Consider the following 27,967-nt stretch of genomic DNA (forward strand, 5'->3'; position numbering starts at 1 on the left):
TTCACAGGATTTTCCAAAAATAATAGATTTTGTTCAAAATCTCAGGAAAGGTAATTCTGAACATGCTGATAAGGATCTGTTAACCAAAATTTGATATCTGGATTATTACTTGTTCAAATGGCTTTTAGAATATTGTAATTAATTTTGCAAGTCGTTTGAATTTTTTTTTAATTATTTTTTTTTTTTGTAATATTTTTTTTCCTGAAAAGTAGATAGATTTTCATTTTCGAAAGTAGATTTTCTATTTTCGGGAAAGTAGATTATCGACTTTTCGAGGAAGTAGACTTTCGAATTTTGGGGGAAATATTACCTAATTTTGCGAAGTAGATTATCATAGAAAACGGAAATTTGTATCATAAGAAATGGGAAATATCTACTTTCCGAAAGTTGGTTATCTACTTTCCCGAAAAGTAGATAGATTTTCTACTTAGGAAAGTAGATTATCGACTTTTCGGGGAGTAGATTTTCGAATTTTGGGGAAAATATTACCTAATTTTTATGAAGTAGATTATCATAGAAAACGGAAATTTGTATCATAAAAATGGGAAATATCTACTTTCCGAAAGGAGTTATTTTTCTCCCGGAAAAGTAGATAGATTTTCACTTTTCGAAAGTAGATTATCGACTTTTCGAGGAAGTAGGATTTTTGAATTTTGGGGAAATATTACCTAATTTTATGAAGTAGATTATCATAGAAACGGGAAATTTGTATCATAAAAATGGGAAATATCTACTTTCCGGGAAAGTTGGTTATTTATTTCCTGAAAAGTAGATAGATTTTCTACTTTTCGGGAGAGTAGATTATCGACTTTTCGGAGTGGATTTCGAATTTGCGAAATATTACCTAATTTTGCGAAGTAGATTATCATAGAAAACGGAAATTTGTATCATAAAAAATGAAATATCTACTTTCCGTTATTATCTACTTTCCGGAAAAGTAGATATTTTCTTCTTCCCAAGTGATTTTCTGGGTTTGTATCATAAAAATGGGAAATATCTACTCTCCGGAGTCTACTCTCCTGAAAAGCAGATTGGAAAATTTTTAGTAGGAAATTTGTATCATAAAAATGGAAATATCTACTTTCCGAAAGTTGGTTATTTACTTTCCTGAAAGTAGATAGATTTTTCATTGAAAGTAGATTATCGACTTTTCGGAGAAGTAGATATTTCCATTTTTTATGACAAATTTCCGTTTTCTATGATAATCTACTTCGCAAAATTAGTAATATTTCAAAATTGGAAAAATCTACTTCCCGAAAAGTCGATAATCTACTTTCCTGAAAAGTATCTGGGAAAGTAGATATCAACTTTCCTGGAAAGTAGATATTTCACATTTTTATGATACAAATTTCTGTTTTCTATGATAATCTACTTCTGCAAAAATTAGGTAATATTTCAAATTCGAAAATCTACTTCCGAAAAGTCGATAATCTACTTTCCTGAAAGTAGAAAATCTATCTACTTTTCGAAAGTAGATAACCAACTTTCCCGGAAAGTAGATATTTCCCATTTTTTGGATACAAATTTCGTTTTCTATGATAATCTACTGCAAAATTAGGTAATATTTCCAAATTGAAAATCTACTTCTCGAAAAGTCGATAATCTACTTTCCCGAAAGTAGAAATTTATCTACTTTTCGGGAAAGTAGATAACCAACTTCCGAAAGTAGATATTTCCATTTTTATGATACAAATTTCTGTTTTATGATAATCTACTGCAAAATTAGGTAATATTTCCAAAATTCGAAAAATCTACTTCCCGAAAAGTCGATAATCTATTTTCCGAAAGAGAAACTATCTACTTTTCGAAAGTAGATAACCAACTTTCCCGGAAAGTAGATATTTCCCATTTTTATGATACAAATTTCCGTTTTCATGATAATCTACTTCGCAAAATTAGGTAATATTTCCAAAATTCGAAAATCTACTTGAAAGTCGATAATCTACTTTCCCGAAAAGTAGAAAATCTATCTACTTCGGAAAGTAGATAACCAACTTTCCCGGAAAGTAGATATTTCATTTTTTATGATACAAATTTCCCGTTTCTATGATAATCTACTTCGCAAAATTAGGTAATATTTCCCTAACGGAAAATCTACTTCGAAAAGTCGATAATCTACTTTCCCGAAAAGTAGAAAATCTATTCACTTTTCGGAAAGTAGATAACCAACTTTCCCAGAAAGTAGATATTTCCATTTTATGATACAAATTTCCCGTTTCTATGATAATCTACTTAAAATTAGGTAATATTTCAATTCGAAAATCTATCGAAAAAGTCGATAATCTACTTTCCCGAAAGTAGTAAATCTATCTACTTTTCGGGAAAGTAGATAACCAACTTCGGAAAGTAGATATTTCATTTTTATGATACAAATTTCCCGTTTATGATAATCTACTTCGCAAAATTAGGTAATATTTCAAAATTCGAAAATCTACTGTCTAGAAAGTCGATAACTCTTTTCCCGAAAAGTAGAAAATCTATTCACTTCGAAAGTAGATAACCAACTTTCCCGGAAAGTAGATATTTCCCATTTTTATGATACAAATTTCCCGTTTTCTATGATAATCTACTTCGCAAAATTAGGTAATATTTCCCAAAATCGAAAATTTACTTCCCGAAAAGTCGATAATCTACTTTCCCGAAAAGTAGAAAATCTATCTACTTTTCGAAAGTAGATAACCAACTTTCCGGAAAGTAGATATTTCCCATTTTTATGATACAAATTTCCTGTTTTGCGATAATCTACGCAAAATTAGGTAATATTTCCCAAATTCGAAAAATCTACTTCAAGTCGATAATTTTCCCGAAAAGTAGAAAATCTATCTACTTTTCGGGAAAGTAGATAAACAACTTTCCCAGAAAGTAGATATTTCCCATTTTTATGATACAAATTTCCGTTTCTATGATAATCTACTTCGCAAAATTAGGTAATATTTCCAAAATTCGAAAATCTACTTCCCGAAAAGTCGATATCTATTTTCCGAAAAGTAGAAAATCTATCTACTTTTCGGGAAAAAAATATTAAAAAAAAAATTATTAAAAAAAAAAAAATAAACAATAATTACAAAAAAATTAAACGACTTGCAAAATTAATTATCATTCTAGGCTTCATTTATCATTTGTTAATATATTCAGGAGTACCTTTCCTGAGATTTTGAATAAAATCTATTTTTTGGCCAAAAATCCTGTAAGGGGTAAGCCTTACAATTTTTGGCATTTCGTCCAATAAATAGATTTTGATCAAAATCGCAGTATAGGTACTCCTGAACATGCTGATTAAGGATCTGTTAACCAAAATTTGATATATGGATTATTGCTTGTTCAAATGATTTTTAGAGTATTATTATTACTTTTGGAATGCTAATTACTCGCCACTTATGGGTTTTCGAGGTCATTTCTTGGTGCTTGTGTATTATTCTGGATGTACTTAAATAGTTAGGCACATTAAATTTTAGTTCAGAGAAAAAAAGTATATTTGGCCAAAAATCCTTTAAGGCATAAGACTTACAATTTTTGTCATTTTCGGCCAAAAAATGGATTTTGTTCAAAATTTCAGTATAGGTACTCCTGAATGTGCTGCTTAAGGATCTGTTAACCAAAATTTGATATCTTGATTATAACTTGTTCAAATGGCTTTTAGAAAATGTTCAAATGATTTTTAGAATATTTTAATTACTTTTGCAATGCTAATTACTCGCCACTTATGGGTTTTCGAGGTCATTTCTTGGTGCTTGTGTATTATTCTGGATGTACTTAAATAGTTAGGCTATGATGCTCGTTTCGATTGGGGCGTAATTAGTGCCTTAATGACCCTTTGATTATTTTATGACTTTTTCAATGCTTAGGACATTTTCAATGCTAATTACTAGCCAACTATGGGTTTCCCAGGTAAGGTTTTGGTGTTTTTGTGTTCTTCTGGAAGTAATTAATTGGTTAAACCATTGTTTCCACTAGATAATGCGTTATTAAATGACTATGTGGTCGATAAGGGTGATGTAAGCCCCCCAGTATCGTAGAAAACGCTGACTATTGACCCCAACTTTCCTATCAGTGACAAAGTTGTATACTAAAATTCACTACGTTTTGTAATACCATTTTCAAGTTATTAAACAGAAACAATTGTCTGTGAAACTATGGCCATTACTGGTGGCTATAAAACAATAAATCAAATAATATAACTCAGCTTATATATAAATCTTAGCTCAATTCCATAAAGCTTCTCTCAGATACGTGATAAGAGTAACATGAACTTGCTACTATTACATTTAACTCCCAGACCACTGCCGAATACACAGATGAAGGACGCATAAAAATAAAATTGAGACCGACTTAAGAATGAAGTTTGTATTTATTTTGCAGAGGATTTTAAGGTACAGAAGAAGATCAACAGACATCACAGAGTTTATTTCTTCACATATATAATATCTGATTATCTTTACAACATATTGGTGATCTTCCACACAGGAGAAACACACATTCTCTGTCATTCACGTGTAGACACTCCTTAGAACCACACAGCTTTACACTCTTATCACTATATAACAAGCTAGTTGCATTCTACAGTGTATAATTATGAAGTTCAAAGGCACTGTAGATAATGAAGTTGTACAGAGGCTCCTGAAATAATAAATACAAGATTAATACAACAGTAGTCAGTGCATGAACCTGGGTCCTGGATACACCACACAGTGTGACCAGCACTGCATTTGTTTACCCTCACTTCATTAACCATAAATCTGGTTACCCAATCATAACTAGGTCGACTGGAGGTGACTCAGGAGCAAACCAACGATACTTAAGGCAGGATGCGAGCGTTGGGTCTACTCAGCCACTGTACTCCAACTCCAGAAGTAAAATGTTAGAATTTAGGAGTTATTTATAAAGTTTTGCCATAAGACCAATAAAACAGACTGGCAGCTGACTCTGTCTACTATATGCTGTTAGGGTGGACGTGATTAATAAGTATTAAAGCTTAAATATTAATTTCCTACTCTCACAATAACTGTGTTGAGGCTGTGTACGGAGATATTTTGTCTGTATAACACTAGAAGGAAGTAGAGACATATATCCCGACCTCCGGAACATTATAATAGTATACAGTATATAAATTAATGTATACATCTTCTGATTTACACATTTATAAAACAAACTAAACACTTACCACCAGACGTACAGGGAGGAAGGGCCAACATAGTCCACTCTCCTTCCTCTAGACAAGTGTTGTTTGCTGTAGTCTCTCCTCCTAAGAAGGTCCCATTACAAGTGTAGACGATAAGTGTGCCCCAGGTGGACCCTCCAGTGTAGTTATAGGACGTTTGGTTCCAGGGTATAAGTGGGGGACTCATACACGCTGCAACATCATACATACACATCATTAATACACCCACCTTTCATACATATCATTAGTCCCCATTACATCTGAAACTCTAAATATAATACAAGAATTCGTATTGAATATTAAACAATTTCACTACTTGGTGTTTGATGTCTTATTACTCTCCTGATATCTCTTTAAAAACATTCCTCCATCTCTTTTTAACGTTTTCTTCTTACTTCTCTCCCTTGTACCTCACTTTACTATAGATCATCTTTATTATACTCTCGACCGTCATCTGTTCACTGGTCCACATCACCTCACTGTTTCAAGTCAAGTCTTTGTCTGTCCATAAATTTCCTTACCTCATAAATATTGATCAAACTTCCATTCTTCAGCTTAACATTTGTTTATCTTATATACACTCAAATAAATCATCCACTTTGACTGCCTTCACTGATCTGCCTTCTGATAACTTAAAATTCCACATCATTATAAAAAAGATTACATGAAGCAGTTTAAATACAAGGTTCTTTTGATAACTAAATGCTAAAAAAGGTAGACCAAATCACGTTCGTTGATAGAGTATAACAATAACAAGAGGAAGAACACAGTATACTAACAGTTATAGCAGCCAAAGTCAGGATCCAATGTAGTCCAGCCAGTTGGGGTACGACTGATGGTATTGGAGTTCTCACCAGAGGGAGACAACTGACCAGGTCCACACGTGTAGGTAATATTACACTCTTCTGGGTACGGTGGTAGTGTCATGTTGTATATGTTAGCGGGTGTCATCGGTAACGCTGGAAGATCAGCTAAAAAAAATCACACAATTAAAAATATACGAACAGTTTTTTTTTATATCATGGAACTTTTAGATTTAATATAAGATTTTTTTTTGCCAGGTGTTAAAAAACCCCGAAAGAAGTCAAGTGCCTCTCCGTAGACATAACTTTAGATAATATTGTCAATTAGTACCAGCGACAACATCACTGAGTCGATGGTTCTTTTTCAGACAGTTATCCTTCGGCTCGACGCCACATACTAATATAATGTTATAGCCAGCACTCACACACACTCACACACACACACCACTAACAGGAAGTTATAATGGTTACTTCTAAGACACATTATTCCATAGACATTTATACCGGAATACTTTACCATAAAAATGATAATCCCAAAATTGCTATTATATGCATAATGTTAAGAGGTAAAGAAAACAGCATAAATGTGTAAAAATAAGAGGAAGCGACTGACCTATTTGTAGTGTACTTCTGATTAGTTCAATTACCCTTCATTAAGCCGAGCTAACACACTGAGTACTGTACTGGGTACGAGCCTTACTATAGCACGGTGGCATATATGGTGGAGTCCAGTTTCCAGCTTCACAAACGCTCGTACGTAGTGTGATGTACTCAAAAAACAGACTGCCATGAGTACAAGTGTATGTGACGACCGTTCCCCAGAATGGTATACCAGTAAAGTTGTTCTTGACATTAGCAAGAGCCGCTGGTGGAGGCGACGTACAAACTGTGGAAAAAAGAGATGAAAACGTCCATTTATTGTGTGACTTTGTCGTATTCTGACATATCTCTGTGTTTCATGGTTGATAAAGTTGATACATCCATTAGCATTTTAGTGGATAATGATGCTGTTAGACGTGAATTATTGTAGATGTAGTGAATCATATCTTTATAGTAGAGAGTAAAGAGCAGTAACATAGGACTGTGGTTAGTGTAGATCATGGAGGTATAGGGAGAAGATTGGGTCGAGGCTTTTCTGATCATGTGACAGTGCAGTACCGGAAGGCCAAGTGTGTGTGTGTGTGTGTGTGTGTGGAAAACAACTCGTTCACGTACTATTGTGACAAGCAAATTCGGGGTCCAGTAATGTCCAGCCAATGGGTCTACACTCGATGATGAAGTACCTGACACCTGTTGGGGACATCTGGTCTTCTCTACAAGTGTAATTTATAATAGAGTGAACCCAGAAGTTGGCGTCTTTACTCTCCAGTGTGGCGCCATACGGTGTGGGTGGTGGGGGCGCGGGGGCGGCTGGGGGAGAAACAGAGCACTGAGATGTATAACTTATGTATAATTTACTTGGTTTTTCTCTTTATCGAAGGTGATTATATAAAATTTTGAATGAATAAAATTAATAATATCTAATGACTGATGGCCACACAGGTCTCTGAGTTGTGGCACTGATCTAGAAACACAACTACTTTGGCTTGTGGGCTATATAGAGATATTATTGATCCTGATGTTGAGTTGTAATATAATTTTAACTGAATAACTGAGATTTTTTTCTTTTATTAGCTCAACCGATGGAGTGTTATCATGATGAGTAAATCTTACGACTTCTACACTGCAGGATGTCTGGGTCAGCAGTAGTCCAGTTACCATCTTCCTTGCAGGTCACCACGTATGTCTGCTCCATGTTCCCCATCAGTAAATTCTGTAGACACGTGTACACTACCTGCAGGCAAGACTAAATATGTAGGACTTTTCACACATAACATTACATACAATAGAATTCCCCTTTTTATGAACTTAATCCACTGGGTTAAAGTATGCTGTAAAAGTGTTCACGAACCTACGAGATCTATAGCGCTACAACACCTCCTGGAAGGGCGTTGATAGTGTTTTCGTTGCAAGTTGCCCCTTACTGCAGAGATAATTGCAACCCTCATAATTAGGTGCAGTTACTAGCCTTGTTACGCGCTTTAATATCATAGTTGTTGAGCCTCAGTAATACATGATAACCACGTGTAAAATATAACAGAAAACTGATGGTTGATTCAGCTTCCAGGTCAGAGCAGTGACGTAACATAGCAACGAGTGTATAAGATATATGAGTGTAGCGAACCCTGACTCCTCACCCAGACACACAGAGCTTCACCGTATTACCTTGACTTAAAAGGTATTGAAGTGTCTGGGTGAAGAGCTACAGCGTCAACAATTTCGTTATTCTTTTGAACACTGCGTCATGATGGTGAACTATCGTGACACCTGGCAGCTGCACCATGAGGTGATTAGTTGCTGGGATCTCACAGGTAACTCACCCAGGCACGTAGACCATAAATAGCGTCTCCTTTTTTTTTGTTACTTAAAATACTAATCATGAATAACCAAACTATATGCATTAGGTAAATAACAACTATATCTAGGAGTGTTCAATTTCATAACAGGAAAAACTCAAGAACATTGTGTGTGTGTGTGAACAAGTGTCTAAATACACACGTAATATGTTAAGTATGAATACCTGTGTTCCAGCTCTTCTGTCATAATTCTCCCATGATCTGTAGGTAAAGCTGGGGACTCTGGGAGGGTTTCCTAGACACACTGGGAAAAGAAAAGAGTAACGATCATTCTCACACCAGTTATTAGACCTGGCGGAGGGTATATTGGTTGATATATTGTAACATGATTCACAATTTATATAAGAGCGTAGGATAGGTTTAAATAGACCCTAGTCATGATCTTAAGACCATGGTAACATAATCCACACCATCCATCAGGTTCAGTACTTACATATGAAGCACAAAGGCTCCGGTACACTGTAGGACACCCACACTCCTCCAGGTACACACTCCACGACTGTGTTATTCCTTAGTGTCGGGTACAGCTGAGAGAGAAACATTCTTTTATGTTGACAGTGCAAGATTTATTATTATTATTATTATTATTATTGTTATTATTATTATTATTATTATTATTATTATTATTATTATTATTATTATTATTATTATTATTTTTTTTTTTTTTTTTTATTATTATTATTATTATTATTATTATTATTATTATTATTATTATTATTATTATTATTATTATTATTCATTATTCACTTACGGGAGTTACCGGGAAGTAGTATCCGTCAGCACACGTGTAAGTAATTTTCGTGCCCACAGCTATTGAGGAGAAGCTGTGTAGGATGGTGTTGTTGTTGTGTGGGGGGTCGGCGAGGCAGGCTGTTGGACGGACACACACACACACACACACACACACACACACACATAAAAGGATTATTAAGGTATCAAATATGTCATTACTGATTAAATATAAATAATGTATAGTACTTTGTATAGACATTTATAACTGTTTGAATATACATAGTTATATGATGAGCATTATACACAGGTAACAATGAAAGATACGAAATTTATAAACCATTTTGTCCTATGTACTTGCTTAATGACTTTACCTGCTGAAGTAAATGAATATATAATGACAGTAATTAGCGTCAGGTATGTCTTAATATATCTCACTTAATTTAGCATTGTTAACGATCACCTAACCTAACCTAACCAAACTTAACCTCATATATAGGTAAATAAATTACACGCATTACAAAGTACACAAAAAGTGACTCCCTCAATAATGATAGGCAGACCCACATGTAATATCCTTCACAAACTCCTATGTTAAAAGTGGATGATGATCTTTACTGTTTGAAAATATGTAAAAATGACTGGTAATTAAACTGTTCTGAGAATATTGTGATACAGTCAGTCTTCATGAGATTAAATCAACAGATAGAAAATATTATTTAAAACAGACCTTCGTAACAGAGGTCAGGTGTAGTCCAGCCTGTCTCAGTACAAGTGACGACCCCTGTGTTGTTTTCCACCTCAATAATGTAACCCTCAACACACGTAAAGGTCACAGTCATACCCACTTTCCACATCACCGTGTTTGTCCAATTCACTACAGCATTTGTTACTACTGGTTCAGCGACGCACACTGTTGAAAAAAAAAAGAGAAATGTATTGTAAATCATTTCAGTTTTATGCAGTTCTGTACAAACGCGTGTTTCACTAACGCTACAGGCAAAGCAAGTTAGTGACACAAAACAAATCATTTTTATTTGTATACCAAATTACTGGTTTGTGTTGCAGTGGTTATAATGCTTTACAACAATATGCTAATTACCTGCGCCACTAATAGTTATGACCTTTTTAAACTATGACCATCCGTTAGTTAACTGTCTCCTGAAACTATAAAATCACACATAATCACGTATACTTTGGTCCCACAACAGAGGAAACTTCTAGAGAATTTATCCCTTCTGACGAGTATATAACTGTAGTATCATCCAGTCAAGACTATAAGAAATTAGTACTTTCTGCTATGATGGAAAGGTAACATTACTGTATCTAAATAATGGACAATGTCTCTTGTTACGCACCTTTGTAGCAGACGTCATCTGTTCTCCAACCTGTCAAGCTACAATTGATGACTCCAGTGTTACTACCAGCGTCAGTAAGGAAACTCTCAATACACGTAAATAACACAGTCATGCCTTCTGTCCATGTCTCTGTGTTTACCCATACTGTTGTGGCATTTGCTATCGTTGGTTCCTGAGCACAAGCTGTTAATGATATAAAAAAAATCTATTAGAAAAAAAACATTCTCAATGTGTACAAGCTCAATAGAATTTCACATTTAGGTTTATAGAAGTGTCCATTACAAAATTTCTTATAAATCTGTTACAATGATACCACAAGGAAATTAATTCGGTGACAAACATATTTACAGACGGTGACACTTAAAGATGAGGATTACTCTTTTGAACAGAATATTGTACATGAATATATAACTCATAAAACAAACTAAATATTTACGAAGCATGTGTAGCTGAACTGATCGTTGCTAAAACATACTCAAAGATGTATGGCACATTTCCTCGGCTTATATCTGTATAATGTATCTATGTTATTTAATTGACTCTTGAACAAAGTAAATCTAAATATTCTTCATTATACTTTTTGTTTATTATAATTTATTGTGTAAATTTTGTGTTTGGTCACCTGGAAGACACAATCCAAAGCTCTTTATTCTAACCCCTCCCAACTCCCCTCCCCCACACTCCTGTCTGGTAACACTGTGTTGGTGATGCTGCTCTGTTAGACACTGGCACTTGACACACCTTCGTAACATTCGTCGCGTGTTGTCCAGCCAGTAGTGTTGCAGGTCAGGACTCCCGTGGTGTTGTCAGGGTCCGTGATGTAACCGTCAACACAAGTAAACACTAGCGTCATGCCTTCCTTCCATATCACTGTGTTGCTCCATGCTGTTGAGGCGTTAGCTACTATCGGCTCTCCAGCACATCCTAATTAAAAAGGAGAAATATTTTACATAATATTTTAATGATATTTATGCTTATACACAGAAAATATAACTTTTTAATCAACCATATAATATTACAATGATATAATAAGAGCATAATAACATATGTGAGACCTTCATAGCACGCGTCGGGTGTTGTCCAGCCAGTGTTGGTACAAGTGAAGACTCCAGTGTTGGTGTTAACGCCAGTGCTGTAACCCGCGGTACATGTAAACATTACTGTCATGTGTACTGTCCATGTTATTGACGGCTTCCAATCTGCTACAGCATTCTCAGCCATTGGTTCCTCACTACAGACTGTTTAGAAAATGAAGAATAGGTTAAAAAATCATTCCCAATTTTTATTACCATGCGAAATATTTACATCCTGTTTAATAGAGTGAAAAGTGGGTCTCATAGGCCTGGTGACCTGGTAGAGGCACTGAGCTTCGGTACATATGGAGGCAACAGGGCGAGAGCACTGCACTCAATCGTCTTCCTTTCCTCAGTTGTAAGCTGAGGTACAGTACATACTCACAGCTGGGTCGACTGAGTCCGAGAGTGGACCAGCGAACACTTAGGACGGGAGGCAAGGGTGGTATCAACTCGGCTTACTGAAGGAACCCAATGTATAATTCTCCAAAAGCACAATGTTAGAGAGAGCAGAACCAGATACTGTAGCATAAAGGTGGATCCACACCAACACAACATTGTCGGTAACATGTGTTGGCAAGAATGTTGTGAAAACTACACAAAATGTTTGCAACGTTAGTGTTGGCAACATTATCACCAACATAAATATGTCAAGTTAACTGTCTGGTGAGAGCTATGTGATTTTTCACCTTTCTTTCCAACAATGTTGGCATCTTTTATCCAACAGGTTGACGACAATGTTACCAACATTGTGGCATCGGTGTGGCTGTACCTTAATGATATATTTTCAATGCTAAATTGCTAAGTACTCGCCAACTATGTGTTTCCCAGGTGCGATTTTTGTGTTTTTGTGTTATTGTGGAAGTCCTTAATTAGTTAAACCCCTTAATTTCCAGTTCTGAGAAGAAAGTATATTTCGGTCGAAAAATTACTAAGATATAAACAAGTCATATATTTTCGGCACTTTTGGCCGAGTCTATGGTCCAGGGGTCGACTGTGGGGTAACTAGTGGTTGTTGTGACGCTTGGAAGAATTTAAGATGCACACACAAATAGTTCCCCATGAGGTACACATTTGATTATAAAAAACATGAAAGTAGTTCACTCATACACACTATACGACGAAATATGAAGACCACTATAAACAGATAACTCATACACAATCAATAATAACTAATTTATCTAACAACAGTAAACCTACAAATGAGGGAGAGAGAGGGGGGTGCTGGTGGTGGAGGAGACATTGTGCTGGGATATAAAATGGCCACTAAAATTTACTAAGACAAGAAGAAAACTTACTCAAGAAACTCCTCATTCAATAACCATTTAATAACATTACTACAGGTGCTACAACGAGATAGTTTTATTTACCTGTTGAATAATTAACGTTACATACCATCACACGGAGAGACAACCCCTGGGACAAAGGCGTATCTTCTTCTTGTATAGAGACAAGTTAGTGTCTGTACCGTATCTCCGGCCATTGTAGTCATCAACTCTGGGCAGGTGTAGTTCACTGTGCCGTTGATATACTGAGACTTTGCCTCTTGGGTTACATTGATGTGTTGTGGGACTGTGATGTTCTTCAGCAGACATACTAACAGGTGAGACGACAGGTGATAGCAACCAGTCAATGTGTGTGTGAGAGAGAGAGAGAGAGAGAGAGAGAGAGAGAGAGAGAGAGAGAGAGAGAGAGAGAGAGAGAGATTTTGGGATATTTGTGTAGTAGACATCATTTCAACGTATTTCATATATTAAAAATTAGAGTCAGGCTCACTATACTGTAAAAGGTGTATAGTATATTAATTTTCATGTAACTATAGCAGTACAATACAACAATTATCTATATGTCGCCAAACGGTCTACAGTGTTTTAAGGTTTATTTTGACGATTACTCTTAAAACTGATAACATATGTGGCAATGATTTATGTCGAGAAGAATAAAAAGATTCCATAAGTAGCCTAATTGTAATAACTCTGCCTTAGAACAAAACACACCCTCGCCGCCACTCTGTTATGTGGCTGCAACTCGGAAACAAGAGAAGTGATAATGGTGGAGAAATACAAGATTTACCTGGAAATTCAAGACACGGTAAGAGAAGAGGAAGCCATTGGCCTAGTTGTCCTGTACACATGAGGCTCTGCGATGTATTTCCTTCAGTACCTTCCACGAAGTATCCACGTGAACATCTGTCAATAAAATGGTGATATTGAGTCTCATATGACATGTCTTGGCTAAAGCTTTCACTACCTCCTAAAATCTATATCTTTATTTATTCTATTTATCGACTAGCTAATCTTGTAAATCTGACTGTCTCCTTAACGTTTAAAATTCATTGTATACTATGACTCGCTACTTCTTCTCAGGTAGATGAAAACTGTTTTGAAATCTTGATATTTTCCATTGCTAATAACGTTAACTGGTCGCTTTGACTTCAGTGTCCGCTGGGAAATTACTCGAGGCTCGTCTTACCCCCGGTGGTCAGTTCGTGTGTTTCAGCTCAAAATCGTGGATCAAGAAGCTGAATACCTGGCCTACTGGATAAGGAATACCCAGACCAGCAGGAGGAGATGTACCCAACCTGTAACGCCAGTCTCATTTGGCTAACACAGAGACGTTACACTATGGCTATGGGACATCTTTTCAGACGCATCTAAACCTTATGCAAATCTGTTTCATAAACCATATATAGAATACAGTTTGCTATAAAAGGACTATAAATTACAGTATACCTCTTAAATATTTCACTCACGTATACTGAGCTGTTGTGGAAACTGCTGTGTCACCTGTCCATGTACGAGTCATCTTTTGGCCAGGTGAGGGAGGGTCATCTGAACAACCTGTGAGGAAATAAGTCATCACTATCAAGTAATCTACGAGAGCAGAAGTGATGAAGACCTCACAAGATAATTATACAATCTGAAGAAAACACAGCAACTTTATCAGCAAAACTACCAGATAATATTTGTCAGAGGTCATGTAAATCTTGTATCATTGTTAACTAAAGAGTAAGCAACAGTTTAATGATGAAAACAATTAATAAATAACCTGCAACTAACCTATAGGTCCAGGGTACTGACAGACAGCATATGGAGCACGATACTTCATCAGAGGGGCGGGGATAAGAGTGAAGTTTTCTGGTGATGCCACAGAGAGTCTCAGTACCCTCCAGGAATGAGATGTGGTATCATTGAGAGCTTCCATAATATCTACATCTGGTGAATACATTCCTCCCATTGTCCAGTTACCTAACCTAGAATGCAAGAGAAGTTATCTATCAGCTTAATGTCATATTATCTCGTGGCTGATACACATCCTCAGACCATAGACTTATTTTATGGTGCAAAATTAAATTATCTTTTATCATGAATTCATTAAATAAACTTGACTACATTACACGTTCATAATTTCCGCGTTACAGGTGACGTAAAACATGTAACTTTAATGTTCAATTCTTCTTAAAATTATTACGTTCATCAGCAATTTATTCTCATTCTTTAAAAGTTATCGATATCTACTCCTTCCTTATCATACCGCGTCTCATATTACTGGTGACTGTTAGGTTAGGTCAGGTCAGGTCAGGTCAGGTCAGGTCAGGTCAGGTCAAGTTAAAACATTTGTCTTCCTACAAATAATAACATTTAAAATCATTGCAAACACAAGAACAGAGACAGACACAAGAACAGACACAGACACAAGAACAGACACAAGAACAGACACAGACACAGATACAGACACAGGGACTGAAGGTAAATAATACTCACACATTATTGAGTCCCAGGAGCATATCACCACCATAGCTCACCTGTTGAACCAATGGACCATAAACATTAGACCAATACAACCAATTAATATAAATCAACAGGTTACACTAAGTTACTTTCTGAGGTGAGAAACATAAAATCACTCGTACTAAAATAATCTATACAAGAACAAACACTGATTAAAATAATAAAACATTCACTACAACTAAATTTATATGTAAACAGTGGGCCACCATTTAAGTTTTTTCCTCACTTGTAAGGCGAGGTGTGAGAAGACATCATACGTCTGAGGATAGGCAAGTGCTGCGCCCTCACTATTGCACTCTGTCAGGGCTGATAAGAAACTGTATTGTCCAACTATCACTTTGTAACAATGGCCCCTGTAGTCTGAGTAACCGCTGGGACACACAGCTGAGGAGAGAGAGAAATAAATTGTATATTCCGTTCAGGTGATGTGATTAATTCCGTTTATGCTTGTACTGTGTATGTGTGGGTGGAGTGTATTGTTCTAATTGACTGGTTAAAGACCGTGAAATGTGATGCACTTCAATATGGGAACTACAGGGGGGCTTGAGATTATAGATCAGTTTATGAAAGTTGCTGAGTGAGTGATCGAGAAAATGACAAGGTAGAGAGAGGGTGGACAATATTGTAATACAGTTTGGGTTTAGGCCAGGTAGGGGGTGGACAGAGGCAATACCTATGGCAGGGTCGAGGAGTACCTTGTTCGAGTGCATATAGCATTATATGAAGGCTCGATTATAGCGATGTGAGTAAATGGTGAAGAAAAAGGGAGGGGGAGGGGGAGGGGACTAAGGTGAAAGTCGAGGTTCAACAACGGTTCTGTCTCAAGCCTTCTGTTTATCGTGATGTTTGAGGCACCATGGCGAGGTATTAGGACTGGGCTGCCATGGCTTAGTGATGATAGCAGATGGTAATGGAGAAGTTGCGAGGAAATATAATAAACTGAAAGGTGCAATAAACGTAGTTGTTAAGAGTGTTATGCTAGGTATCCTTATCTTAGCCATACCATTGACCAAAAGGTAAATTACTGTATACCTGAGAACCATGAGCCTCTGGCTTTAAATTTGCTGCAGCAGACTTACGTGGTAACATACACACATAATAGAGGTCGCTGCGGTTACATGCCACTGCCTGCATCTGGTCGCTAGTATTAATGGCCAGACACTGTAAACTCTCGTCAACCTGTGTGTGTGATATGAGACGTGAAGATACAAACTAGAATTTCATTTATTTTCTCTAATTATTTATTTATTCAGTTTTAGATAAAAGTGAGATAAACAGAGTGTCTAAAACAGTACGATTTTTCTACCATTGTATTTATAATTATATTTTCCACCCTATACAGTTTACTGACATTAATCCCTAACACTGATATAGCTTCCCTCTGTACCAAAGGTCATAGTCTCACCTTACAAGGGTCAACACAGGAAGGCTCTGGACCAGACCCATTCTTCTTCCACCTGTAGACAACATACAGGGTTAACAGGTAACCTACAGAAATATGGTACAAGTGAAAGAATATTGAAGTTTCACGGAAGAATTCAAGGTATCATTACATATAAAATATTACGGTAATACTGTATTGAAATTCTGATTTATTTAACCCTCTCAATGTGGGTTCGGTATAAAACTAATTTGCTATATCTAAAATGAACTTTTTTCTATCTGTAGTAAATTTTATTCTACCTTTCATTGCTTTTAATAGTGGTAGAGAATGGTGTTAACCGAACTGAGCAATGATGTTATTTCCACATAAGATCTTGTAACTCCTACAATATTTAGTGAATTTGTTATCATTTTAACCCAACTATTACTTCCTATCACTGAACGTTCGAGGTTGTATGGTTGTTTGTACGTGTATTATGTCAGCCTCACCATACAGTGTCTGCGATATAGGAGAGGTCGGTAGCTTCAGTGAAGTTATCAATTAAGGCAAAGCTGGCCAGAGAGGCGTTCAGCTCCCCACACCTGCAGCAGTGGGAAGAACAATTAGTAAGACCTGCAGCAGTGGGAAGAATGATTAGTAAGACCTGCAGCAGTGGGAAGAATGATTAGTAAGACCTGCAGCAGTGGGAAGAATGATTAGTAAGACCTGCAGCAGTGGGAAGAATGATTAGTAAGATTGTTTACACGGTGACCAAGTAGTATGCCAGAATAATTTACTTCAGTCATTATAAAAAACACAGATGGTAATGAAAGTGACGAGACTTATAGCAAAGAGAGGATTCCTTCATCATCCTTCCTATCATCCATGTACAGTAGACACTAACGCATGTGCCAAAGAACAATATTGGTTACTTTAACTCTCTCTCACCAGACACAAGTTACCCCTCAAGGAGAAAATAAAACTTCCTGGTAGAGGTTATGTAAAAAAAACATCTCTTTTAAACAACTTCTTAGATATAAAACAAAAACAAAACCGAACCAGATTCAGATGGTAGAAGATAAGTTGAGGAAACTGACCTGAGGGAAGCACCAACCAGTCCCTGAGGCTCGACGGTGTTGGAGAAGTGTAAACAGACCGTGTCGTTGTCATTCTCAAGGAAGCCTGGTGGACACGCTAACAACAACCAGATAAATGAATTAATTCCATATAAATAATTACTTTCAACGTTCACACACGATATATATAACTGCAATGATTTTAATGATTAAGAAACAGTACCTGACGAGTTAGCAGCTGACTATGATACTCTGACGAGGATTAATATTGCAAGTGAATTTTTTTTATTTAGTAATAGAACATTAAGAAGACCGCAAGGCGTATAATACTCTACTTTTGTTAATGTTAGAACTAATGAAAAGTATATTGGTGGAGCGTCAGTCAAAGCTCAGTCAGGTAATAATTCTCCTTGTTCACTTTGTTTCTCTTCCTTTTGGCTAATTTATGGTATATCAATTCTAATCACAATTCGAGAGGTACAGGTACAGGTGGTACACTGGGGGTATACAATTTGAGTTAAGAAGTAAAAAATATAAAATAAAATAGCCAGAGAAGTCGGCCACAATTGTATCCAAATTTCAGCTTCCTGGCTTAAAAGGTGCCTGAGAGGGAGGGAGTGTACAAACGTTAGCGTGATGGTCACTTGTAGGTCATCCATTAGTTGTGTACACAGTTAATTACCGACTGTTTGTACACTTCACTTTGCTTCACGGAACAGTAGCAAATATATTGCGTGCTGTACATGTAAACACCCAACTGTGTGTTTGTATGTAAGTGACGATCAGCGATATTTACACTCTCAGTATTCTTGGACGATATATATTATACTAAATAAGGTAACGTTTGTGCAGTGTGTGTTAGTGCATAATAGCAGTTGCTCTAATTTTTTCCAGGAAATTGTATAATGGAAAACAAATATTTGAGACTGTTGTGTTGGAGCTTATGAGGAGGTTGTGTTGGGGCGCCCTGAGGTGTCTTTTTCCCTTGGTGGTGTGACTGGTCTTGGTCGGTAAGGCTCTGCTTGTCTGGGTGAGTCTCTGCTATGACACACTCAATACTGGCCTTTCTCTGTTGGCAATATTCTATCAAACATCAAAATTAGCGTTTAATCAATCATTACTTATGTGCCATTATATAGTGAACAATCGGTTTAATTTATACCCCGTTCAAATTACTTTAATTAACCAATTTGAATAAAAAGAAAAAATGTTATATTCCTTTTGTCCATAACGAATTGGCACACAACAGAGGACGGGTTACCTTTATACTTCCTCCGTCTCTTGAAGATCACCCACCAATTCATCTCTTATTCATGTCCCGTAAGTTCCAGCGGAGCATCTGAGCATCTTCTCGTTTCATTTGATCTATTCCTACATCATGACCTAAACCTCCGTCAATTTACGTCCTTAAGTTATGGCAGAGAGAGTGTTTGTATGTGATTCAGATCTCGCTCAGTTTTTGTCACTACGGATAGTTTGAAGTTTGAATACCTGAGTCATTGATGGAAATGAACTCCAGTCTATTATGATTTACTCTTTTGGTTACTTTTATTTGATACACACTCGGCATTATTGATCTCCATAAGTATATACAGTCGCCAGATACGGTAGAGTTTTATGAGATGTGGCGGCTAATACTGTAGGAACGTTTATTTAGCATCCACAGTCTGACTTCTATTGCGAGGTTTCTTTGGATTCTTCCTGGACCACCCGTACGTAAATAGTGTTTAATGTTGTAGTTACTAACGTCCTCTGACAGGTGATAAACACGACCACCCAACAAATATCCTCTTAAAATTTTTATAAAGCTTCGATGGGGGGATAGAAATATAACGCCACACTGCAGGTAGAAATGTAACGCCTCAGTGGGGGGGGGGTACACATATAACGTCACACTGAGGGTAGAAATATAACGTCACACTGAGGGTAGATATGTAACGTCACACTGGGGTGATCGAGACAGTGGATGGAAGGGGGGAGGGTGAATGAGTGTGAAGGAAAGGGTGAGAGAGTGAGTGAGTGAGTGGGCGGGCAGAGTCAAGTCTCATGTCAAGTAATACCAACTGAATCATTGATCAATAAAGACCAATCTTGCCCTCACGCTCCTACAATTTTAAACAAGAATATATATGTTTTTTCTTTACCTGAATTTCGTGCCTTCCTTAATTGACAGGTAATGACAGATGAGAAACACAAAGGTAACTGATACAAGTTTACAGAGTTTTAGTGAACCTACTGACTCACTCGTCCTCACACAATACTCACACAAAACTGTCATTCTTTTTTATGTTTCTTTTTTTTTAATTGGCTAAGACCATCAGGTGAACTATGCCTTGGAGAGCTGTGGTGGAGGTTAGGTTAGGTTAGGTTAGTTGGATGCAAGTTATAAATAGGTGCAGTGATTAAAAGATAGTAGTGCAGAGGGCAATGTGGGGGCAGTGGGCAATGTGGGGGCAGAGGGCAATGTGGGGGCAGGGGCAATGGGGGCAGTGGGCAATGTGGGGCAGTGGGCAATGGGGGCAGTGGGAAATGTGGGGCAGTGGGCAATGTGAGGGCAGAGGGCAATGTGGGGGCAGAGGGCAATGTGGGGGCAGTGGGCAATGTGGGGGCAGAGGTCAATGTAAAACCAAAGGACAGTATTGGGCAAGTCTCTAATATGGACGGATATATGAGTGATAATGTCTGGGTGTAAACAGGAACTGGCCGGCATGAGTCAATAGACCTACTACAGTTTTCTCAATTCTTGTGTTATTAATGTTTGAGTTAGGGACATTATGAGAGTTAGGGGTCAGTGTTGGAGGTCACGGGACAATTTTAAGGTCAAGGATGTAGCGTGAGAGTAAGGGGATGATGAGGGGGGGGGGTGGGGTCAGAAAGATGATCAGGTGGTAATATAGGAGTTAAGGGGTGAATGTGGGTGTCAGGGGGAGTCAAGTCTTTGTGTTAGGTGGTGTGATGGGTCCTGGGATAACTTTGGGGGTCAGGGTTTAATTTTAGGTGTGATGTGAGTGTAAGAAGATAATATTACAATCTGCGGGGTCACTGGACAGCGTGGGAGATCAGGTCAAGGTTATTCTAGAAGTTAGGTTAGGTAAGGGAAGCAATCACATACACACACACACACACACACACACACACACACACACACACACACACACACACACACACCTCTAACATAATGTTTGTTTTTTAGTGACACAGTTGTTTTATTAATGTGATTCAATATTTGTGTTGTGACTATAATTTTGCATAATATATGAGTACAATTCATTGAAATATTCACCTGCCTGACAGATGTTCCTCAAGTAAAGAAACTAACAATTATCCACCAAACATGTTATAATCGGTTATTGCAATACTCATATATAGAACACCAGTCTTGACCCTATTCACTTTGACTAACAATCAGCTAAACCAGAATTACAATACTATGCAGAAACTCAAATTTACCTGTTCTCTCTATCATCTCTCTACAGATATCATAAATGGTGTTAGTCTCTGTTACCATACAAAGACTGAAATTGTTCTCATTATAACCGCAAACTTGTGTCACTTAGACCTCTCCTCCTAGTTCTTTCCTAGTGCTGTTAACTACTTCAGCTGAATCTATTGCTCCCCTAATGCTCCGCTGGTGTCCAGTCAATAGGACTATCCTACTGACTTTTCCAGGATTTTCAATGACTGAGAACCGTCATGAGAAGCAGTAAAGAGTACTTACGAACTTGATAGGTTACTGCCACCATGGCCGCCAGGCACCACCACAACATGACTGCCATTCACCGTTAGACTCGCCACCAGTGGATCGTGCCATACACCCGACCAGCTCTAGACTGCCTCGTATAGTGATAGTCTGCTCAAGGAACATGGAGACTCTTCGCTCTTGTGGCGTTAGTTAATAGCGCGCAGGCGTACAACTGTCGGTGCGGGAAACGAGATTTGGTTCCATGACACGCCTTATTTATCTGTTTACCTATTTTTAACATTACCTGAACGGCGGGTGGCGATCACGATAGATTTCCTGCTTGTAACTCTGTATGGCATATTCCCAGAAGTTCTACTCTTTAAACACCAAATATTTGGCTTCCTCTGAACACAAAAGCAAAAAACATTGAGAATAAAGGAGGTACAGGCTAGGCAAGATACATCCAGTCATATTACTTCATCACCACATGGTCCTAACAGCAGAGTATTATAACCGCTGTTTTTTCTTATCCACCGTGTTTGTTATAACTACTTGTATAGTTGACAACTTGCCGATGACAGAGGTGGAAGGAGAAGAATGGTGGCGGTAATTAATAGGTAGACATTTATTGAGTACAATCTTCAGACAAGTTTACATTTATTCCGCATTTACTGTATATTGGCCATGCAGTTATACAATATACAGTGCAGGTACAGCCAGTCCACAAATTATAGTTTGAATGTACTACTTGCTTACTCTTGCCACTAACAAAGTTATCCATGAGCATTATGTTGCAGGCCTATGCAAGAGAGAAATGCAGCCTACAGTACGAAAGAAAGATTAACTATATAATGAAAATAAAAAGTTGTCCCATAACTATGACTGCCCGCTAGGAACAGTGTGGATATGACATAGTGTATGCCTTTTATGTACAGTATAGGAGGCAGAGTGGCCGACACTGCTTTTGATCGCTTTCCTTTCTCCAGATTTGAAGTTAATTAGCTACCACTTTATAGCTAGGCAGGCAGACTAAGGATCAAACCAGCGACCTTAGGACAGACGAAGACGAAGTTACTGGAGGGCAGTGATATCTGACCCGTCGTCTTCCTCTAACTTGTCCTTCATCTTGGTAACCTCCTCCTCTATATGGCTCAACTCATTGGCCAGTCGGGCGTTGCGAGCCAATACCTGTAAAATTATTACCATAGTCAGACCATACACAGAGGGGTTGCAAAAGACGTCACCAAAAGCGACCGCCATTTGGAGACACTCAGGCCATGAAATGAAACAATGAGAAATAGGTTATGAGGCTGCAAAAGATAGACGAATTTTATAACATTTAAGTGACAAACAACCTGGAAAGACAAAGAAGTAAATATCGTAAGGCAATACAGTATTACAAATTGCTATCCGTGATCATAAACCTGGCACGACACACACACACACAGAGGAGTACCTGGTCGCGGTCGTTCTGTAGTTGCCGGATGTGGTCGTCTTTGCGTCGTCTATACACCCTCACGTCCTGGTTGGCTCGGTGAACCATTTCCCCCAGTCCTCGCAGTTTCCCCATCTGCCTCTGTGCCTGTTCATACCAGATATATATGTCATCAACAAATTTAGTTCCACCAACTATAATATTATTCAAACTTACAAAAGAGTATGAGTCACTGATCGATGTTATCTAGGTGGCCGTCTTATATTACATACACAAGAAAGTGATGTCCACATTCAGGATATAAATTCGGACAAATCCCATTAAAGTAAAAAGGACAGCTACAAGAAAAATACAGATACGAAAACTACAAACTCACCTCTTTTTCCACTTGGTCCTGAAATAGCTTAAGGTTTTGTACATCAGTCCTCAGGCGGCCTAAATCGACTGAAAGGTCCTTGAAGGTGTTGCAGGACTCTTTGAGTAAGGCCACCTTCTTACGACCCAAAACTACCGCTTGTTCTTCACGACTTTTCTCCACCTGGTTCTCTGAGATCAACTCCCACTCTGCCATGTGCTTATATGCTACATTGACCACAGCTTCCATGCGTGCTGTGTCCTCTTTCACTAAGTCATTCTCTAGCTGCTTTTCCACCAAGCGGATGGACATCATCCTTATCTTCTCCTGTACTGCCATGGCGTCTTGATGGGACTTCTTAAGGTCGGTGCGGAAAATGCGTGAGCGGCTCTTTGTCAAATCTAATTCCTCCTGTAACGCTTGGTGCCGTTTCTCGACCTCCTCCAGATCCTTGGCCTGACGCGCTTCAATAGCCTCTACTCCTTCCAGTTCCTCATCCACTTTCTGCGCCTCCATACGTATCATTGCAATGGTTCCCTGCAAACCAACTAACCAACATCAACCGAGTACAACAGTATAACATGAATACAGAGTAGCTAGTTTTGTGCCAGAAGTATTGAAGTCTAAAAACCAATCAATGTCTACGAATTTTGATACTCTACACCAAACAAGTACACCTGACCCTATTAGATACTGTAGTCACTTAATACATAAACATCCCTATAATATAGTGGTACAACTTTGCGTCTTAGAAAATAATGGTTTCGTCAGTTCTCAACAGATTTTAACACTATGAATTTGTTCTGTAGGGAATTGTTGTCAAGTTTATTGTCTTCAGGTCTCATTTGGCCAAACTTTTACATTCGTTATTTAGTTGTTATAAATATATGTTTATTTAGTATACTGATTACATTGACTAACTCTTGAGTGCAATGAGTACAATTAATGAGTATGATGGGTATAATTATTTTAATGAATACACTTCTGTTGTTAGTGATTCGTGGAAGAAGTGATATATTTTTGGGCGGGTCGTTGGTAGCCTCCTTATTTAAATTAAATCTTTCCAAAAATTCAGTGCCTTTCGTCGGATGGAATGGAGGCTACGTTGCCAAGAGATTAGATTAGATTAGGTGAGGTTAGGTTAGGTGATTGCAGATAAGTCGTTAGGCTCTGTTCCTTAAGTTTACTTGAATAGAGTCGATGCCGGCTTGTGTTCGCTATTCTCACATTTCACAATTTCCAAGCTAACCTCACCTATTACCGAAAACTTAAAGACTTACTCGGCGATACTTTTACTTTAAAAGATTTGTGCGGATTAACGAGCAACATTAAGAAACTTCACTAGAGGAAAACTTTTCTTTTCTCAAGAATCAGAGGACAAATATGTTGAAGAAAAATACTCCATAGTATGCACTACATCTTGTAAACCCTGAAATGTTCTAGAAAATGTAACACGGAACCTGTGACAAAATCGGCCATGAGATGATGCAGAAAATAGATCAACTGTATACATCACCTACAGGTATATAACATTATTAATTATACAGTACAGGTATCCCCTAACCTAATTTATGTTATATCATGTAATAAATAGATCAGCAATAAACACGTAACTGTAATAGTAATAACTTCTAGGTTATACTGAGGTAACAAGATATCGTGGACAGCCTAGCCCAAGTAACGGTTTTATACACATTTAAAGATCATTCCTGTCGCTTAGTTGGGTGATACTAATATTTCAGGTTATGAACACTAAAGTCATCTTCACGTAAGGCCAACAATGAACTCATCAATTGATCCATAAAGCCAATTATGGAGAATGAAGAATAATCAGACCACATGAGCTGAACACGGAGAATATAAACAAAACAATAAATGTATAAATTTTACTTTCATATACTAATTTGTCTTTTCTCATCTGCAAACGAGAACAAGATGGATTAATTATATACTTTACAATAAAAATAGTAACCTGCATATTGCCGTAGTCGGTGTCCATAATGTAAAGTATAATCAGACGCCGCACTTGCTCCTCAGCTCTCACGGTCAGGTGCTGTACGCTGCCCCTGTGCACCTTCACAAACTATGTAAAGACAGTAAAATCCTTGATTTGGAAGGTAGATAGACAAAAGGAAAATTCAAATCCAATAAATTCAGTTATTTATAACGTGATCTGTCTATTGTGCATATATCAAGTAAAACTGTTGAGTTTTTAATGTTATAACCAAGGAATATAGGGAAAATAAAAATGAACTCCCTAAAACCTAGCAGAGTGTTCGTGGCCTCAAAGCCGTAGAAGCGTAGATGGGTAACCCCGATTGACGCGCCATATATATATACTGTGTATATATATATATATATATATATATATATATATATATATATATATATATATATATATATATATATATATTTCATGTAGATTCACAATGAAAACGTGGATAATATAAATCTTGATAAAATGAAACAATGGAGCACCATTGTTTCCCTTTTCCCTGTGTGATTTTATCAATATATATATATATATATATATATATATATATATATATATATATATATATATATATATATATATATATATATATATATATATATATATATATACCGAGGCATAATTTCGTATTATAATTTTTTAATCTAGGTATTTTGACTGTTTCCAGCCGCAGCTATTTTGGCAAATTTAGTAAAATTTCCGGATATATAGTGATGTATTAATTATGTATCTTGGCCCTTTTAGATGAGGAGTTTTGGTTCCCCAAGGCTACTGACCAAAACATTCATCGACAAGCTCATCACCTCTCGTACCGCTCTCCACCCAAATTTCTGCAAGTCAGAGTTTATTGATAAAGCTGAGTTTGCCATTTTCCATTACGCTGGCAAGGTATATGACTCAGGACACCAGTGGCTGGTGAAGAACATGGACCCCCTAACGAAAACATAGTGTGCTTCAGGCATCTCAGGATCCTTTCGTTGTACAGATCTGGAAAGATGGTGAGCAGAATTAATAAAGGCCGATGTAGTTTGAAAAGCTGAAGGGAATTGCTGAATAGCTTTAATTCAATTCATGAAATAATTTTGATTATAAGAATAAGTAAATGATTTAGCACACAAAATTGTGTACGCTCTAAATTATTGCTTGAGGGTTTTCATATATATGCTTGTATGCAAAGTGAATTACCATAATAACATTATTAGATTTACAATAAAAACAGGAGTGCACTTTGTCAGAATTTGTAGTGTATGTGGTCTCCATACTGATATCAAAGAAGCATTTGAGAAATTAAACTAAAGTACTTTATTTGATCTCAGGAAAGACTATTAATAAGTTGTACAAGATTCTGACGTTGTTAAGTAAGAGTTATACAATCAGTTTAATTCAACTGGAGTCCAGATTGAAATACTGTTGGGAATTAAAGTTTCGTTTATTATTAATAGTTTTCACCAACTTTTATAAATAATGACATATGACTACTAATACATAGGAAAAAACCCATAGTCTGAATAGGGAGGAAACCTAGCTCATAGATAATGCAGATATATAAATAATAAGCACGTTCCCCTGAAAGTCATCTGTTTTCTCCCTGAGAGTTGTTGTTACTTCCAGACCACAGACCACGTAGTCTCACCCTCTCACCTGCTGGCAGGACTGATGACCACATGTCACCGTCCTTCCTGGCGTAAGTTCAGGTTCTGTTGACCTTGTCGTGGCTAATTATCTTGGAACAAAACACTGCAATCTCATATTCCGTACCTCTCTCATTAGAGGTTTCATAGTATTCCCACATCTAAATTATTATAGATCTGTTTCAGGCCTGTGTAGACCTATGTTGTATGATGTGTTGTTTTCTCCACATCATAGAGCCATCCCAGTCTAGTAATATTGTCTTGGTCGTCTGTGGTTCTCGATGCATTACGACTATATGGGAACTGCTCTGGTACAACGAATTCTTCATGCTAGGTGAAAGACACAGATATACAGACAGACAGAGATACGTCTGATGATCACTTGAGTTTATAAAGAATAAAGAGTGTGAATTCCGATTTTGTTATCATACGTTCACAACCTCATAGAGCTGAAAACATTTATTTTTCCCCAGATACAACAAAGGTCGATGATCAAGCACGAACCCTGGCGAGGTATGGGTGGAGGGGTGTGTCCTCACTCCTATGAACACCGTGAAAGCCTCTACCAACACGTGGACCAGGAGGGCGAGCTCAGCACCTATCTTCAATCAGTCCTTCAGGTTCCTGGGAAGCAAACACTCCTAATGCTGATGGAAGGATTAACATGGAGATGTGAGAGGATTGGTTCCGTCCTCAATTTCTCTTGTTCGTTTTAGAAAGATTGTGGTACTATACGTGTTGATATAAAAATAGAGATGCAGTGAAAAGGGCAAGTATAAGTCGTTGTAGTAGTAGTCGTGGTAGTAGTTGTTGCTGTAGTAGTAGTAGTGGGAGTAGTAATATGTCATTGTTGTCGTTGTTTTTGTAATTACTATAACCTAACCTAAGCATAATATATAATTGTTTATTGACCGACCAAAATATAGAGAAAATGGCTGGATGACACAGCAACATCACGATAATATTTAACCTTTAGGTACAAACTTTATGAGAAACACAAATATTGTCTTTAGTAATGAGAGGCAAAGAGAATGTTAACCTTTCTTACACATACAAACCAGAAA

General features: G+C 37.3%; 2 protein-coding genes across 2 annotated transcripts in view; both read right to left on the reverse strand.

Annotated features, from left to right (window-relative positions):
• The window catches only part of LOC121869892 (skin secretory protein xP2-like), a 6,698-nt gene extending 1,966 nt beyond the window's left edge, over positions 1-4,732 (reverse strand). The window contains exon 1 of the mRNA XM_042371458.1: positions 4,715-4,732. Coding sequence (XP_042227392.1) covers positions 4,715-4,732 — 18 coding nt within the window. The remainder of the gene's footprint in view (positions 1-4,714) is intronic.
• A 2,436-nt stretch (positions 4,733-7,168) lies between these two features.
• LOC121869893 (complement factor H-related protein 4-like) lies at positions 7,169-14,814 on the reverse strand. The gene is made up of 9 exons (XM_042371459.1): positions 14,637-14,814; positions 14,330-14,417; positions 13,741-13,766; positions 11,246-11,428; positions 10,505-10,687; positions 9,877-10,059; positions 8,582-8,661; positions 7,675-7,795; positions 7,169-7,371 (listed from the first exon to the last, which is right to left on the reverse strand). Exons 1-9 carry the CDS (start codon positions 14,812-14,814, stop codon positions 7,169-7,171), a joined length of 1,245 nt encoding a protein of 414 aa, XP_042227393.1.
• Positions 14,815-27,967: the final 13,153 nt, after the last annotated feature.

This window comes from Homarus americanus, unplaced genomic scaffold (genome assembly GCF_018991925.1).
Source record: "Homarus americanus isolate GMGI-L3 unplaced genomic scaffold, GMGI_Hamer_2.0 scaffold14467, whole genome shotgun sequence".
NCBI lineage: Eukaryota > Metazoa > Arthropoda > Malacostraca > Decapoda > Nephropidae > Homarus > Homarus americanus.

What these genes read in the sequence shown, in the direction of transcription:
- LOC121869893 (XM_042371459.1), bottom strand. Translation starts at nt 14,814, where the DNA reads ATGGGAGGAATGTATTCACCAGATGTAGATATTATGGAAGCTCTCAAT. An exon ending in TCCACAACAGCTCAGTATAC is followed by an intron (nt 13,767 to 14,329) that starts GTGAGTGAAATA and finishes TTTTATTGACAG; the next exon opens with ATGTTCACGTGGATACTTCG. An exon ending in AGATGACGTCTGCTACAAAG is followed by an intron (nt 10,060 to 10,504) that starts GTGCGTAACAAG and finishes TTTTTTCAACAG; the next exon opens with TGTGCGTCGCTGAACCAGTA.